The sequence below is a fragment of the Rhinolophus sinicus genome, chromosome 17 (assembly GCF_057876585.1).
Source record: "Rhinolophus sinicus isolate RSI-liver-muscle chromosome 17, RSI-T2T, whole genome shotgun sequence".
In the NCBI taxonomy this organism is placed as follows: Eukaryota; Metazoa; Chordata; class Mammalia; order Chiroptera; family Rhinolophidae; genus Rhinolophus; species Rhinolophus sinicus.
The window spans coordinates 23,152,505-23,168,341 of record NC_142517.1 but is presented as its reverse complement, the minus strand read 5'-3'; the positions used below and the strand labels follow the sequence as shown (position 1 = coordinate 23,168,341).

The following is a 15,837-nucleotide window of genomic DNA, read 5'->3' as shown; positions in this document are numbered from 1 at the left end:
GATGATGTTTTCAGCTATGTTATTACTGGTGATAAACATGGGTGTACCAATATGTCCCTGAAACAAAGCATCAATGTGCACAATGGAAGTCAGCCAATTCTCCACAACCAAAAAATTCTGTCAATCTAAATCAGGGGTGTCCAAACATTTTTCAACGTTTTTCACCAAGGGCCATATGCGGTAAAATACACAAACAGCCGGGCCACTCAATCGTGGTGAAGTACGTATTGCCTCACCTGGTTTATTTAAATAACTAAATATATTATTGGAATTTGCTGCGGGCCAATAAAAACTGAATTGCGGGCCGCAGTTTGGACACTCCTGATCTAAATCAAGAGTCAAAACAATGTTGCTAACATTTTTTTAATATCAGAGGGATTATTCATTATGAATTTGTACCAACTTGACAAACAGTTAACCAAGTTTACTATTTGGAAGGGCTGCAAAGGCTGCATGAAAAAGTTAGACGACCTGAATTTTTCACCAACAATTCATAGCTCTTGCATCACGACAATGCACCAGCTCACACGGCACTGTCTGTGAGGGAGTTTGCATCCAGTAAACAAATAACTGTATTGGAACACTCTCCCTACTCACCTGATCTGGCCCCCAGTGACTTCTTTCTTTACCCGAAGATATAGGAACTATTGAAAGGAAGACATTTTGATGACATTCAGGACATCAAGAGTAATGCAATGATCGCTCTGGTGGTCATTCCAGATAAAGAGTTCCAAATTGCTTTGAAGGGTGGACTAGGCACTGGTGTTGGGGCCTAGCTTTCCAAGGGGAGTACTTTGAAGATGACCATAGTGAAATTGAGCAATGAGGTATGCAGCAGTTTTACTAGGATGCGATCTTGGATGTAATTGTCAGACGTTGTATACGCACTATGGCCTACTGGAAGAAGAGCAAACCACTCTCTGATACATCCCTAGACTAGGTCCTAACATGGTGTATTTTGATTAACAAAATAGAAGGAAAGAAAAACAACAGCAAGCTTGAGAAAGAGGATCCTGCAGGTTGACCCTCCATGATGCCTCCATGTTCAGGAGAGGGATAAACTGAGAGCTAGCTAAGAGCTTCTCACTGACAAAGGACGGCAAAACACAATAGCTTAAGGCAAAAACATTCACTCTAAACAAAACTCTGTGTTTTGTACACTGTGACGACAGTGAAATTCATCAGCTGCATCAATTTCTTTTACCACTGATAAGGTTTGTAAGCCCCAAACTCCAAGCAAACTTTTTGAGTAACAATGGCCCATTCCCTTTATTCTACCATTCCTTCCTCTTTCACGCAACATCTTTTAAAGACCTGTATATATATATATCAATCAGGAACTGGAAATAGTGAAATGCTAATTGCAGAGATTAGAACACAGGGAAAATAAAATTGAATTGACTTTTTCCAACGACACTGGATTCTTGAATATTAAATACCAAGCATCAGGAAAGGAGGAAAAGAATGAGAGATTATAAAAGCTCTTCACAAAGCAGTATCTGACATTTCTTTTCTCCCTTATTTCTATTTCATTCTTGTAACTCAGACACTAACGTTTCATTGTTTTGCTCATGTCCTACCTTTCTATTGTAATTAATTCAATAAACATGTATTGATCACCTATAATGTTTAAGGCAATATGGGAAATAAAAGGATAAATATAAAACCAGACCTCAAGGAATTTGTGAACTTTTTACACTAAAATCTTTTAAAATTTTTCAACAGTCTCACCCCATAGGAAATTTCTCTTTTTGCCTTCCATATCTTCAACTAGTCTACAATATGATGCTTATTATTGTTTGAATTTTTAGAAGACAGAATTTCTGTAATAACCTTATTAACGATCTAGCTTTTCTAAAATCTCTGAAAATCTCTTTTGTTGACTTACTGAGTCAAATATTTAGCATGTAATCTTGAAAAACTTACATCATTACTTGAGCCTTGTTTTTCTCACATTGTTGGGCTGAGTTATCAGTGACAAATGAGAGTGATAAAGGCTGTCTCTCTCCATGCTTAAGTCCATGGAAGACATTATTTATCAATCATGCTGTTGTTTCTGCTGTGCTCAAACTTAACCTCAGAATATTTCTTAACAGAGTGCTCAGGGAAGTCCCTACCAATTAAAACTACCACTCTTGGTATATCCTGGCTTGAATATAGGAGTTCTCATTTAAATATGTTATCTGATTCTACTGTATGATAACTTCCTCTTAAAAATGTAGTACCAACTGAGAGTTTGGTTTTTGCCCAATCTTTTCTTTTATGTTTTCTTATTGTCCCAGGCTCCTAGAAAACTCCTGGTTGTAAGTTTGACCATAGTTGACATATTAGCTAGATTCATTTACTCTGGTTTGAAGAGTTTTATTACATCTGAAAATTATTATAAACTGCATCAAATACTTTATACAAAATGTCAACTTCTAAGTAATGAGAAAAATGTTTCAGTGATTATTCTTTGTATGACATTTATTAAAGTCTCATAGGATATCAATTTCAACTCAGAGTAATCCAGAATATTGGTGTGCTGACTGATTTAGAATTTTACATATAGTAATTGAAAATGTCATAATTTTTTTTTTTTAATATGTGAATTTATGATTAGAGCAAAGGTCTTGTCCATCGTTGGTTATTTCACAAGCCTCCTTTTAAATAGCAGGTAGAATTATACAGAAAAACGGACAAGAAAAAGTTTCCTAATATTGTTCCTGGAGAAATAAAACCCAGCCTCTTAGATAATCTCTGGGAGGGGGGTGAGAGGGAATGCAGGAAAAATAATTCTATCATATAGTACTAAGCTTTGTAAATTCAAGATGAGAATGAAGAAAAAATAAATCACAGAAATGGGGGGAAATTCTCTTAGAATCCAGGACATCAAAGAGTGGTGCTGACATAAGGGAATGTTAGGAATCAAGGTCAAAAACAAGAATTAATAGGAATAACAAGTACTTCACCCATTAAGCAATAAATACACTGTAAAAATTAGCAAAATTCAAAGAATCTGACTTACCTTTCTCTTAACTGGGTCTGTTACATATTTGTTTTAATTAAAACAGTCGGCTCCATTAACCTTATAACTGTCCAGTTTTATTTACACAGATGGGAACGATTTTGCCAGAAATGATATGTTTTTGTTCTTTTAAATTTGCATACCATGACTTTACAAAGTTGGAAATATTTGCCAATCATAATTTTTAAGTTTTATTGATAGGTATTCTGCAATTTCAAAGTTTTATATTTACAGGTAAAATTATATTATTTTTAATTCTAGGGAAATTAAAAAATAATAAGAAAATTATGTTTTCTAGGAAGAAAGTAAGCAATGTCATATCTATTACACTGAGAAATAAAGGAGAAAAACATTCAACTGTGTGGCATGAAAGAGGGGGCAGGAGAAGATTATACGTGCTGAGATAATATTAATATGAACCTTTAAGAGTCTCTACCTTGGTGGCGAGGGTGGGGCACTAAAGCAAGCAATATGAATACTGCTTACAAACACGTTTAAATTTCTGTAAGAGCATTTGCATTTCACATTTTATGTTTCAATCACAATGCAATGTTTTTTTTAAATTAAACTACTTATTTAAAATGATTGTAGAGTCACGTACTGTTGTACAAAACAATGCAGAGAGATCTTATGTATTCTGTACCCCATTTCCCCCAAGTAAAATTTTATGAAACTATAGGACAATATCATCCAATATACTCACATTGATACAGCGCATTGCCATCTCCACAACAATCCTTTATGTTGCCCTTTATTAGCTGTCCTCAACTTCCCTCTTTCACCTCCTTAAACCCTAGTAACCACTAATCACCTTTTCTATAATTTTGTCATTGCAAAACTGTTTTGTCAATGGAATCATGTAATATGTAACTTTCTAGGCTTGACTTTTGACTCAGCATAATTCTCTGGAGATCCACCTAGGTTGTTGCGTGTATCAATAGTGTGTTCCATTTTATTACTGGATAGTCTTCTGTGATACAGATGTACCACAGTTTGTTTATTTGACTGTTGAAAGACATCAGGTTGTTTCCAGTTTTTTGGCTATTAGGAGGAATAAAGCTGCTATGAACATCTGTGTTCAGATTTTGGTATAAACATGTTTTCATTTCAATAGGATGAATGTACAGGTATAAAATTGCTGAGTTATGTGGTAGTTGCATTTTTAGTGTTTTTGAAAACTGCTAAACTGTTTTCCAGCATGGCTATGTTCCACTAGCAACATGTGAGTAATTCGTTTTTCTCCAGTCTCACCAGCATTTTGTGTTGTCATTGTATTTTATCATAATCATTCTCATAGGTACTTAGTGGTATCTAATTGTGGATTGTTTCACAATCGTGTGGAACATTGTTCATGTGCTTATTTTCTATCACCCATATTTTTTGGTGAAATGTCTGTTCATGTGTTTTGCCCATTTTCTAATTGAATTTTTTTTTATTGAGTTTTGCGTGTTCTGTATATATTCTTTAACCCCATTCAGCTCATTTAGTAAGAAAACAGTCCTTTCTTTCACTTTCAACTATAATAAATTCATTTTAAAATTTCTTAAAGCAAAAAGACTTAAACTATCTACCTAGGTCTAAAGGAGAGAAAGTTACATGGAATAAATGCTGGGTGTTGATTGATTTTATCCCTGGTTTCCTTCAGGCATTTTCAGTTCAATATAGAATAATAAAATTTCTGCAAAATTAGAAAACATGATTCATGATTATGGTCATTAAGTTTGAACTGATAATGATTCTGTTTTAGTGTCTTATTATTTCGTTTAAGGAACTAAATGATACATGACTTGAAATTGTGTAGCTTGTTTGAATCATCGTATTTTAGAGTATTATTTATGTTGTCACAAATAATTTTCTCACAATCCTCAGAGGGAAAATTGCGTATATCTAGATTTGCACCTGTCTTAGTTTAAAGTTACATATTGCTGTTAAATGCAATCATAACAGCAAATAAAATTTCTCTTGATATTGTTTATTGTATTGACTATCATTTATATGGTTGTGTTCTTAAATTTCTGCCAGTTTAAGGTATCTCATTTCAAACTGTGCAAGTATCATAAAAAGAAAGATGTGAAATATAAAATGGGTTGTCTTGATTTTGGTAATGCATGCTTTATAGCTTCCACATAGGATTGACCAAAACAAAGTAGAAAAAAGATATTGCATTGTTGTTCTTCCAAAAATGTCCATCGAAGAAAGAAATGTTCCCTGAAAATCTTTTTCTGTCCCTGTATATTCATGAACCTAACCAGGCACAATCTTAGGGAGTTAGAATGATTGGGGATTTATCAAGACTAAAAGAGTGTTCTGTTGTGAAGAATTGGCACTCTTCATCTTGAAGAGAAAAAATAAGCCCATGCTAAATTTCAAAAATGTCCCTAGATGAGAGCATTTCCACCATTCCATGTCCTCTGTTGCAGACATTCTTTAATGAGTAGAGTGGGTACATGCTTGGGATTTGTCTAATCCCACTGAATGGCACCCCCACCCCCACAATAGCCCAGGCTAGTCATGTGATGACAGATGATAAAAACATGAATCGTGGGCTCACTTCACCTCTCAATGGCTATTGTCCTTACAAAAATGACATTAGGTCATATTTAGTTGTGAAACAGAAGAACTTTCAAACCTATAATAAATCATCAAGATATTTCAAAGTAGCTAATTAAGGGCTGGCCCAGTGGCTCAGGTGGTTGGAGAACCATGCTCTGAATGCCAAGGTCGCTGGTTTGATTCCCACGTGGCCCAGTGAGCTGCACCTTCTACAGCTAAGATTGTGACAATGGCTCTCCCTGGAGCTGGGCTGCCTGAGTAGCCGGAGGTTGGCGTGAGCTGCCGTGAGCTGCTGTGAGCAGCCCACAGCGACCGATTGCTTCAGCTGGGGGCAGCACAAGGCTCATAATACCAGCATGGGGCAGGGAGCTGCACCCTACAACTAGACTGAGAAACAACTGCTTGAACCAGAGTGGGGGGGTGGAAAAAGGGGAGGGGAAGCTAATTAACATTTCTCTAAAACAATGTCAACATATCTATGCACAGAGGTCATTACATCGTTCCCATGTACTAGAGGTCAAACCTTAAGTGGGGGAGCCCCATGGGCATAGTATGTTTTCAAATTCTGTATTTGAGTTTATCATAGTAAACAGAATGGACTTAAGTATAATGTTTCTTTTTTGGACCTGCATTTTTCCTCTGAGATTTAAAAATATCAGAGATACAATGTGTAAAGGCTAAAAAAATGCCACTTTTGATAAAGCCCATGTTAAAGATCCATTAAGGGCTATAATTTTGAATGGACAACATTTTGTTGTTACTGGTAGAAATCCCCTTGAGAATTTTTCTTAATATTAGCATTCATATAGTAGGATTATCCATGAATAGTTAAAATTTTGCATGGTGGTTCCAAAGATATTTTAGTCACTTGCATTTTTATGTTCTATATATATATTTTTTTATTTCACAAAGTTTTTCTTGTGTTTTATAGTTGCTATGTCCCCATGTCCTATGAGAGATAGTTCCCTTGACCTCTTATATCTTCAGATTCCCACAACTCACAAGTCAATGATATTCTCTTTCCAAGTCTATGAACTCTGGGACTCCTGTTACCCTCTGCGATTTGAGTTCCATGTAAGTCAAGGAATGGAATGGCTTGCTTGCATCACTGAACCGATGATGTATTCTGTAGACTATTTGTATTTGGATGGGCAAAATCTTTAGAAATAAGTGTGGTTTCAAAAACACATTAAGTTTTCCATAAAAAAATTACAGTGTATTACCCACAACTTTCCATAAGCAGAGAGGTGCCACCTTCCACATACCTTTTGAAATAAGTGAATTATCAATATGTTTAAATGATCCCTTTTATAGTTAAGTACTATGCCAGTTGTCCTGAGGGAAAGCTAGATAAATCAAAGCCCCTGGCTTGCAAATATTACTTAATAATGTATTTGAAATTATCAGTTACTATCCAGGAATCACAGTGGTACAAGACTGAGGATGTAGCTAGACGCTTAATGAGAGCTTTCACTTCTTCTGCTTTCCCTCAAAGGCTAACTGATGTGTGTAGCATTAAATATGAGACTTACAAACCTGTGAAATCATTATGTAGCTGGTGGTTGCTTAACATACTGCATTTGATACCCTTGGATATGTGTTTTGTTTTGTTTTTAAAGAAATAACATTATATTAGAAGAGCTTGCAGCAGAGAAGCAAAAATGTCTACTTAGTGATGTATTTTCTTGGGTTCGTGGCAGGAGGATTAGATTAAGTGACATGTAATTTCATAATACATGAAATAAACATGGCCTTTCATGTCAGGCCCATTCTAAAAACGAGAAAGATACATATTTGAGTTAAAAACTACATGATTGTGATGTGAACTTCTCTGCAAAATCATCACCTTAAACTTGCTAAAATATACCATCTACCCTTTATTATTGATCATATGGGATAATGACTGTGTTAGAGTCTTGTGAGGATTACAGAAAACAGAAAACAGCAACTAGATGTATGGATTTACCCACGGTATTCCTGTCAGGGCATATCTGGTTACAAAGAAGCCCTATCTTAGGGATGCAATCACAGCTATAATTACAAATGAAAGTACAGTTAGGCCTCACTAAAAATCTGGGATTTTAAAAGTCAACAATTGATGAATGAAAGCTAGTTTGTCTATCTTTTTCTATTGATCTATATCAATCTATCTGTATGTGTATGTATGTACAAGTTTGGACAATTAAGTTCATGAACTCATCCTAGAAAAAGTGCTACATACCTCATTGCTGAATATCACTATGGTCACCTTTGAAGTACTCCCCTTGGGAAACTATACACCAATGCCAGTGCCTAGTCCACCCTTCAAAGCAATTTTGGAACTTTTTCTGGAATGACCATCAGAGCTATTATTGTATTACCCTTAATATCCTGAATGTCATCAAAATGTCTTCCTTTCAATATTTCCTTTATCTTTAGGTAAAGAAAGAAGTCATTGGGGGCCAGATCAGGTGAGTAGGGAGGGTGTTCCAATACAGTTATTTGTTTACTGGCTAAAAATTCCCTCACAGACAGTGCTGTGTGAGCTGGTGCATTGTCGAGATGCAAGAGCCATGAATTGTTGGCTAAAAGTTCAGGTCGTTTTTATTTAACTTTTTCATACCACCTTTTCAGCACTTCCAAATAGTAAACTTGGTTAACTGTTTGTCCAGTTGGTACAAATTCATAATGAATAATTTATCTGATATCAAAAAAGGTTAGCAACATGGTTGCAAAAAGTTCATGAACTTAATTGTCAGACCTTATATGTATGTATGCATGCATGCATGTATGTATGTATGCATGTATGCAGGTATCCATCAGTATATGTTCCATTATCTTCTCTTTCTGTCTGACTTAGAATTGTTATCTTAACCACTAAGACTGTATACTCCTTCAGCACAACTTCCTTAGCCTAATGACCTCATTCCCAGTTTTTGAATGAGGGTCTGACATTTCAAATCAACCTTTTTCAGCTTGATCTGTGAGCCTTGAGGGAGGAATAGGTACGGCGTAGAGTCAAATGCCACATGTTGAATATTGTTGTCCTTAGAAAGGGATATAGATGGAGTGAGCAGTGAAAGACACCTCATCTAAATAGGCACCTTAATCACAACACGCTTAGAACTAGAATTATCTTTCTCTTCTCCACACACTTCCTCAACCCATGTCCACACCATTCCTGTCTTCTTTGTATCCCTAGCTTCATGAGTAGTTTTAGCATTCATCTAGTTATCCAATCAAAAAGGATAGGAGACATGGCTGATTTTTCTTCCTTATCTCCACATATCCAATCAGCTCTTGAAGGCTGATGACTCATTGATTTTGTGACATAAGTGCTATTCATTCACTCACTGGAAATTCATAGGTATTATTTTATTTCAATATCAAAAAAAGCATAAGTTAAATATAGTATCCATATTTTATAGATGAGGAAATAGAGACTTAGAGCAGTAAAATAACTTAAAGTGACCTAGATGTAAAAGACAAAATAGGGATTTTAGCCTGGGCACTCTGACTCTGGAAACATGTCTTCAGTAAGTAGTCCCTTTCCTAGTCTAACAGATTAGAATATTTGTAACCAGGAGAGTCAGGGAAACTTGGACTTGCCACAGTTATTTACTCCTAATGTTACCCCAATTAATGGGCAAATTATTGATTAATTCTTACCTTAGTCAACTGGAAGAAAGCTAGCTGGATAGCGATAAAGTAATGACTATTCAATTCTATGTCTGTATTACTCCCTGCCTCTATTTCCTTTTCCATCCAGGATTCCTTACCATCTTGGTACGCAGAATGCCTGGCTCCGTTCAAGTCTTGGGTTTCTGCTTTATGAGGGATTGAAAGCACAAGTTTAACAACATCTAACCCTACTTAAACTAAATTTAGGAGTACTACTATCTAGAAATAAAATATAGAGAAAGAGGCCCAATTTATTAATCATTCCCATATAATTTTTTAATTAAAGTTTATTGGGGGGACAATTAGGGGCAGGGAATTGTATAATTTTAATTTCATTCTTTCTTTCTTTTTTTGTTTATCCAACTTGGACTATACTTCAGAGTTGGTTAATCATTGCAGTCTTTTCCTCAATATTTAGAATAGAACAATCTTTATTCTTTACAAATATTTGTTCATGATAATTGTGTGCCCAAGTCTTCATGAGTATGTTTGTGTATATGAGTATCTAGGTGGGGAAGAGTATAAGCTGTATAACTAGAGTAGAGCTCCTGCTAATTCAACGTGAATAATAAGCATCTGATTGTTGAATATTTGTTCTTATGACATTGATGGCCAAAGCTGTGATTTATTTGATGTTTATTCTTGTTCACATTCACATAGAAATCTATAAACAATTTTGCAGTGTCCCACTTCCTGATTCATTTTATAGCAATATATTTACAGAGACAGTTTGAATTGTATATGCAAAATGTTTTCCATTCAACATTATAGGACCTTGATTTATGATCTGTGTTAATTATTTTCTAGAGAAAATATAATTTGCCATGTTGGACACTATTTTGTATAGTGTTCTTAACCTTTCTTCTCTTTAACCAATTCAAAACTTAGCCTTTTCCTAGGTTTTTAAAATAACTTTATTAGGGCACATAGCACATTCTGCTTTATAAATGTAGTCAGCTCATTATTTTCATTGTTCAAGTTTTAGAGTAACTCTCATAGTGACAGCATACCTGGATTAAGGTAAAGCACTATTAAACTGATTGAATCTTATGTTTATTTCCCTGTTTTATACTTTTAACAGTATTTTTCTTTGTTTTATAAACTTTAGAATTAAACTGGTGGATGTATTCATTAGGCATTCTGAGGGACATATCGTACATGCCAGTAAATCTTACAGATTTTAAAGCAGTCCACATTTTTGTCTATTGATTCTAAAAAAATGAAAACTTTAACTCAAATTTTTTATATCAACTACAACATGACATTCTAAGCAAATTTTGTGTTGTACTCTTATCTCTGTAGTAAAAAAAAAAAGTCATATTGAAATTATTTGATAAATATCCTGCTTAATTCCTTAATTAAAAACAAATTTGTTTCTGTTGATGTTGCTTTATAGTAGCTGAATAAAAGAAATAACAAATTATGTTTCAAAAAATAACAAATTTTAATCCGCTCCCTTAAGTACGGGAATTTATTAGAGAATTACTGCAGTAAGAATGATGTTGGCTTCTACCATATCTGTGGTGATAGAAATCATGAAAAATGACTGGATTGGGATAGTTTTAAAAGGGGTGTGAATTTGATTTGGTGAAGGGATAGATGTGAGATGTGAGGAAAAGGGGAAGAAAAGATTAATACAAGTTTCTTGGCCTAAGTAACTAGGAGGAATAATTCCATTTACTGAGACTTGAAAGACTATATAGGAGCAGTTGTTCTTTATTATGTTATATTTGATTGCCTATTAGATATATTAAATTGTCAAATATATATATATATATATGTTTCTGGGGTCCAGGAGAGATAAGCAGATGGGAGATATAAATCTGAAGCCACCAGAACATAGGTAGTAGAACATAGATAGTTAGTAAAGCTATCTTAAAAGATCATCTAAGTGATTCAGCAATTCCAATTTTGGATATATTTTAAAGGAAAAAAAAAAAAAGACTATCATATAGCGATATCTGCATTCCTATGTTCACTGCAAGATTATTTATAATAGCCGAGACATGTAAACAATCTAAGTGTACACTAAGATAAATGGATAAAAAAAAATTGAGAGTACACACACACACACACACACACACACACACACACATTTCCCTCATTTTCAGGCCCATGGGTGTGAGGGAAGCATTGACTGCAAGGATTGTAGGAGAATCAACCCTTGATGAGAGATAGGTTTTAGTTTGAGCAATAAAACAAACATTCAATGTTGAGTTTGAGGTAAAGGAGATTTTTATAGCAATCAGCCATGATTTCTGGAGCGAATAGTAGAAAGATTCAGGAAGGAGAATGTGGTAGAAGGGGTAATATACGGGAATATTCAGAGCTCTGAGTAGATAAGAGCCTGAGGTATATATAGTATTGAGAGACCTGAGTTGCTCATACTGATTGCATAGATAGGGTGAAGAATGCAATTTGTGTTAGCTAATAAAAATTAGGTAAGGATTTAAGGGAATCGAGCTTTAAGTCTTGAGGAGACACAATGGAAGTGAAAATTCATCTCTTAAAGTCTTAACCTCTATGACCTCAGAATGTAACTGTATTTGGAGATAGAGTTTTAAATTAAATGATTTTTTTTTAGGATGGGCCCTAATCCAATATGATTGATGTTTTATGTTCACTCTGGGTAGTGAACACACAATGTGATATATAGATGATGTATTACAGAATTGTACACTTGAAACCTATGTAATTTTACTAACCATTGTCACCTCAATAAATTTTAATAAGAAGAAAGAAAGAAGGAAGGAAGGAAGGAAGGAAGGAAGGAAGGAAGGAAGGAAGGAAGGAAGGAAGGAAGGGAAGGGAAGGGAAGGAAGAAAGGAAGAAAGAAAGAAAGAAAAAAGAAAGAAAGGAAGAAAGAAAAGATTAGGATACACACACATATAAACTGAAGACCTTATGAAGACACAGAAAAAAACACAAAAAACAATCATCTACAAGCCAGGGAGAGAAGCTTCAGAAGAAACCAAACCTGCCAATACCTTGACTTCAGACTTTTAGACTGCAGAATTTTGAGAAAATAAATTTCTGTTGCGTTAAGCCACCCAGTGTGCTATTCTTTCTGCAGTCGTAGCAAACAAATACATCTCCCTCCGCCATCTCTTTTTCTGTTTCCTTTTCTGTAATTCCTTTTATTCAGATCTTGGAACTTGTGAATTAATCTTCAAGTTATCTTTTATCTCCTATTCTCTCGTTGTCTTTTTTTTACTGTATCTTCATGTATGTGCCTTTATGTTCCAATAGTTATATTGAAATTTTTACCTATGCTACCACATATTTATTTTTCAAGATGTTTTTTCTTGTTCTTGTTCATTTTATCCTATTCTTGTTTCATTAATGTTAGTTTTTTATGGTAATGAATATATTGATTAGAGGTTGGAAAAACTTTCCTGCTTTATGCCTTATCACTCACTTTTGATTTTCTTATTTTGTATGTTAGTCTCTATTTTTATTTTTGAAAAAATTCCTCAATTATCAACTGACCCTTTTTTCCTGTTTATTTTGATAGTAATGCACTATAAAACAAATAGATCTGTTTGCCAACTGATGGGTTCTACTGTTCCCATGTGATCAGGCAGTGGCTAAGCTATGTAGGGGAGATGAATAAATGAAGTTTAATTTTGGCATTCTCATTCCATAATACGATAAAATTAGAACAACTGCACTATATAAAATAATGACAAGGAACATTGGCCCTGGAGTTTGTAAATCTGGGGTTGGATCTTAACTGCACCGAAATAGATTTTTCCACCTTGAACAGCCTAAAATTCCTTATCGGTAAAATAAGGTGGTTGGGAGGGTCAAATCAGAAAGTGTCTGACATTTGAAATGCTTTTAGACTATCAAATACTGTAACATTATTCTTACTTCTGAAATGTAACAGTATCTTATCAAATAATGCTTTGATTAATGTTGAAAACCAGAGCATATTAAAAGGTTTCTTAAAACTACAAATATAAATCTATTGTGGAAAAAAAATCAGAACAAAGTTTGCTTCTGTGGCCACAGGGCTGGGATATACTGGAAAAGGGGCATTGAGAGCTTTTTGGGAGCAATAGTAATGTTCTGTATCTTGAGAGGGATGGGATTTTGGTTGTCCAGGTTTACGCATTTGTCAGAATTCAATGGATGATATATTTAAGATGTATGCGTTTGGTTGTATATGAATTTTACCTCAAAAAAGCAAAACCAAAAATGATTATGATACTCTAGTTAGTGAAAAACATGCTAAAATGTTTAGGAATGTAATGTCATGATGTATACAACTTTTAAATGCATCAAAAAATAAGTTGAATTAATGAATAAAAAATAGGTAGATGAATAGAGAACTAATGAGGTGTAATGAGATGTTTATTGTCAAATCTAGGTGGTGTGTATATGAATATTCACTGTAAAAATTATTTTAATATTTCTGTATGTTTGAAAATTTTCATATTTAATGTTGGAAAAGAAAAGACAAAAAACTGAAAATAAAAACAACCTTTCACAGAGGTACGCCTGTTACCAGATCTTCTTTAAGGGGTAATGTATCAACCTAAATGTCTACATTTGTAAAGTAGACAAAATGTAACTACTGGCATTTTAATCTAAAGAGCTTAATAGAAACCCAGAAAGGGGAAATACTGAAAGAGCAGAAGTAAACAAAATTGAAAGCAAAAGAAATCAAGTATTTGAATTTTCAAATAGATAAAATACCTCTCTATCAGCCTAATTAATGAAAGACAAGATACGATGTGTCATTAAATACAATAAAAACAATAGAGAGGTTATACATTGGACAGTTAAAATATTACATTTAATTAATATGTATTTTTATTTCCAACTGGAAATAAAAAACTACTTAAAAATACAGAATAGGAAAAGTGATATCAAATGGCAAATGTGACATGAACAATAAAAGAGGAATTAACAGGAAAAAAGGAAATAACTTTAGAACAAAACTGCATGGGAGGCCGGCCCGGTGGCTCAGGCGGTTAGAGCTCTGTGCTCCTAACTCCAAAGGCTGCCGGTTCGATTCCCACATGGGCCAGTGGGCTCTCAACCACAAGGTTGCCAGTTCAATTCCTCAAGTCCTGCAAGGGATGGTGGGCTGCGCCCCCTGCAACCAGCAACGGCAACTGGACCTGGAGCTGAGCTGCGCCCTCCACAACTAAGACTGAAAGGACAACAACTTGAAGCTGAATGGCACCCTCCACAACTAGGATTGAAAGGACAGCAACTTGACTTGGAAAAAAAGAAAGTCCTTGAAGTACACACTGTTCCCCAATAAAGTCCTGTTCCCCTTTCCCAATAAAATCTTTTTTTTTTTTTTTAAAGTAATTGCTCAATAAAATAATAAGAACTACTATTTAAAAAAAAAAACTGCATGGGATTTTTCAAAATTTTTTAAATAATGACTCATTTTTATTTTACAAATATTTCTTCAAGATATAAAAAGCAGAGTTTATTACCTAGTTTCTTTTATCAAGAATAAATGTGGTTTTTCTTCCAGTCTTGACCAGAGCAAAACAGAAAGGAAAATATTAGTACTAGTGTCTTGTGAATATAGACACACAGAGCTGAAATAAAACCTTAGGAAATAGTTTGAAATTTTTAAGAATGAAGTGATGAAAAATATCTTAGAAAATAGAGTTTAGTCTACAACCTGCTAAAATTTTTCCTTGGAAAGTGACATAGGTAAAAATATAATAAGTCAATCTGTTATTTGAAAAAAAATTATAGGTAAAATTAGGTTATACCTCTAAATATGCAAACAAGGCTTTAGATAATATGCTTATCTACCTCAACAAAAGCATAAGCTTTTGAAAGAAAATGTACAAGAAAGCCCATATACACTTAAGAGACCCGCTCATCCCAGGCCCTGCTGAGCAAGTAAGCCCTTAATTCGGAAAGCTGTTTAGAGGTGTCCACTCCTGGTTTGAGCTAAATGGCCTGGTCTGGAAAAGTTAACCCAACAATAGGAGTTCTCTTTGAAAAATTTGGGTAACTGAGAAAATGAGGCAGCATCAAGAGCAGGAGCCAAAGCATATATCAAGGTTTTCTATGAAATAAAGTGTGTTGATGTGGCATTTATTCAATTTTAAATCAGAGTCCAGAGCAAGGAAGAGGAACCCTCCTCTGGGAGAAAGAAACCTGGGTTCCAGGTGGCTCTTACCTGTAGTATTTCCATGAATTCTTGCTCTATGAGATTCCTGTCCTTGGGTTTTTATGAGCCATTGTTTGTATTTTCATAATCCTGCTCCCACATTCTTTCTCCACTAACTGCTGTATTATTTAGCTGGCTGTAATGTGCTTCTTTTACTTGAAACCAAAAAAGATCCCCAACTAAACAGGATGAATAAAAACATAAATAATCATTATATACTTGAAGCGCCTGACACATAAGGGCAGATTAAATATTTGCTGAATAAATAGATTATAAACTAGAACATGTGTAATTGATTAAAATTCCAATGTGGAAATAATTCATCATTTCAGACATGTTTTTAAAACAATAAAATTATGGAGAATGATTAACTTTGATACATATCTTACTCTGTAATAAATTATAGCTGGGTAAAAAAAATAAACATTTTAAAAGAGTTTGTTAGTTCTGCTTTTATGAAACAACT

General features: G+C 34.4%; 1 protein-coding gene across 2 annotated transcripts in view; it reads right to left on the bottom strand.

Moving 5' to 3' along the window:
* SUCNR1 (succinate receptor 1) overlaps positions 1 to 15,530 on the bottom strand; it is a 30,284-nt gene extending 14,754 nt beyond the window's left edge. Inside the window, exon 1 of one of the 2 annotated variants that reach the window (XM_019732056.3) lies at positions 15,381 to 15,530. Coding sequence is in view for 1 of the 2 variants with exons in the window: in XM_019732058.3 (XP_019587617.3) it covers positions 15,381 to 15,395 (15 nt within the window). In the remaining variant the exon portion in view is untranslated. The remainder of the gene's footprint in view (positions 1 to 15,380) is intronic. The other variant, XM_019732058.3, reaches the window with a different exon arrangement.
* Positions 15,531 to 15,837: the final 307 nt, after the last annotated feature.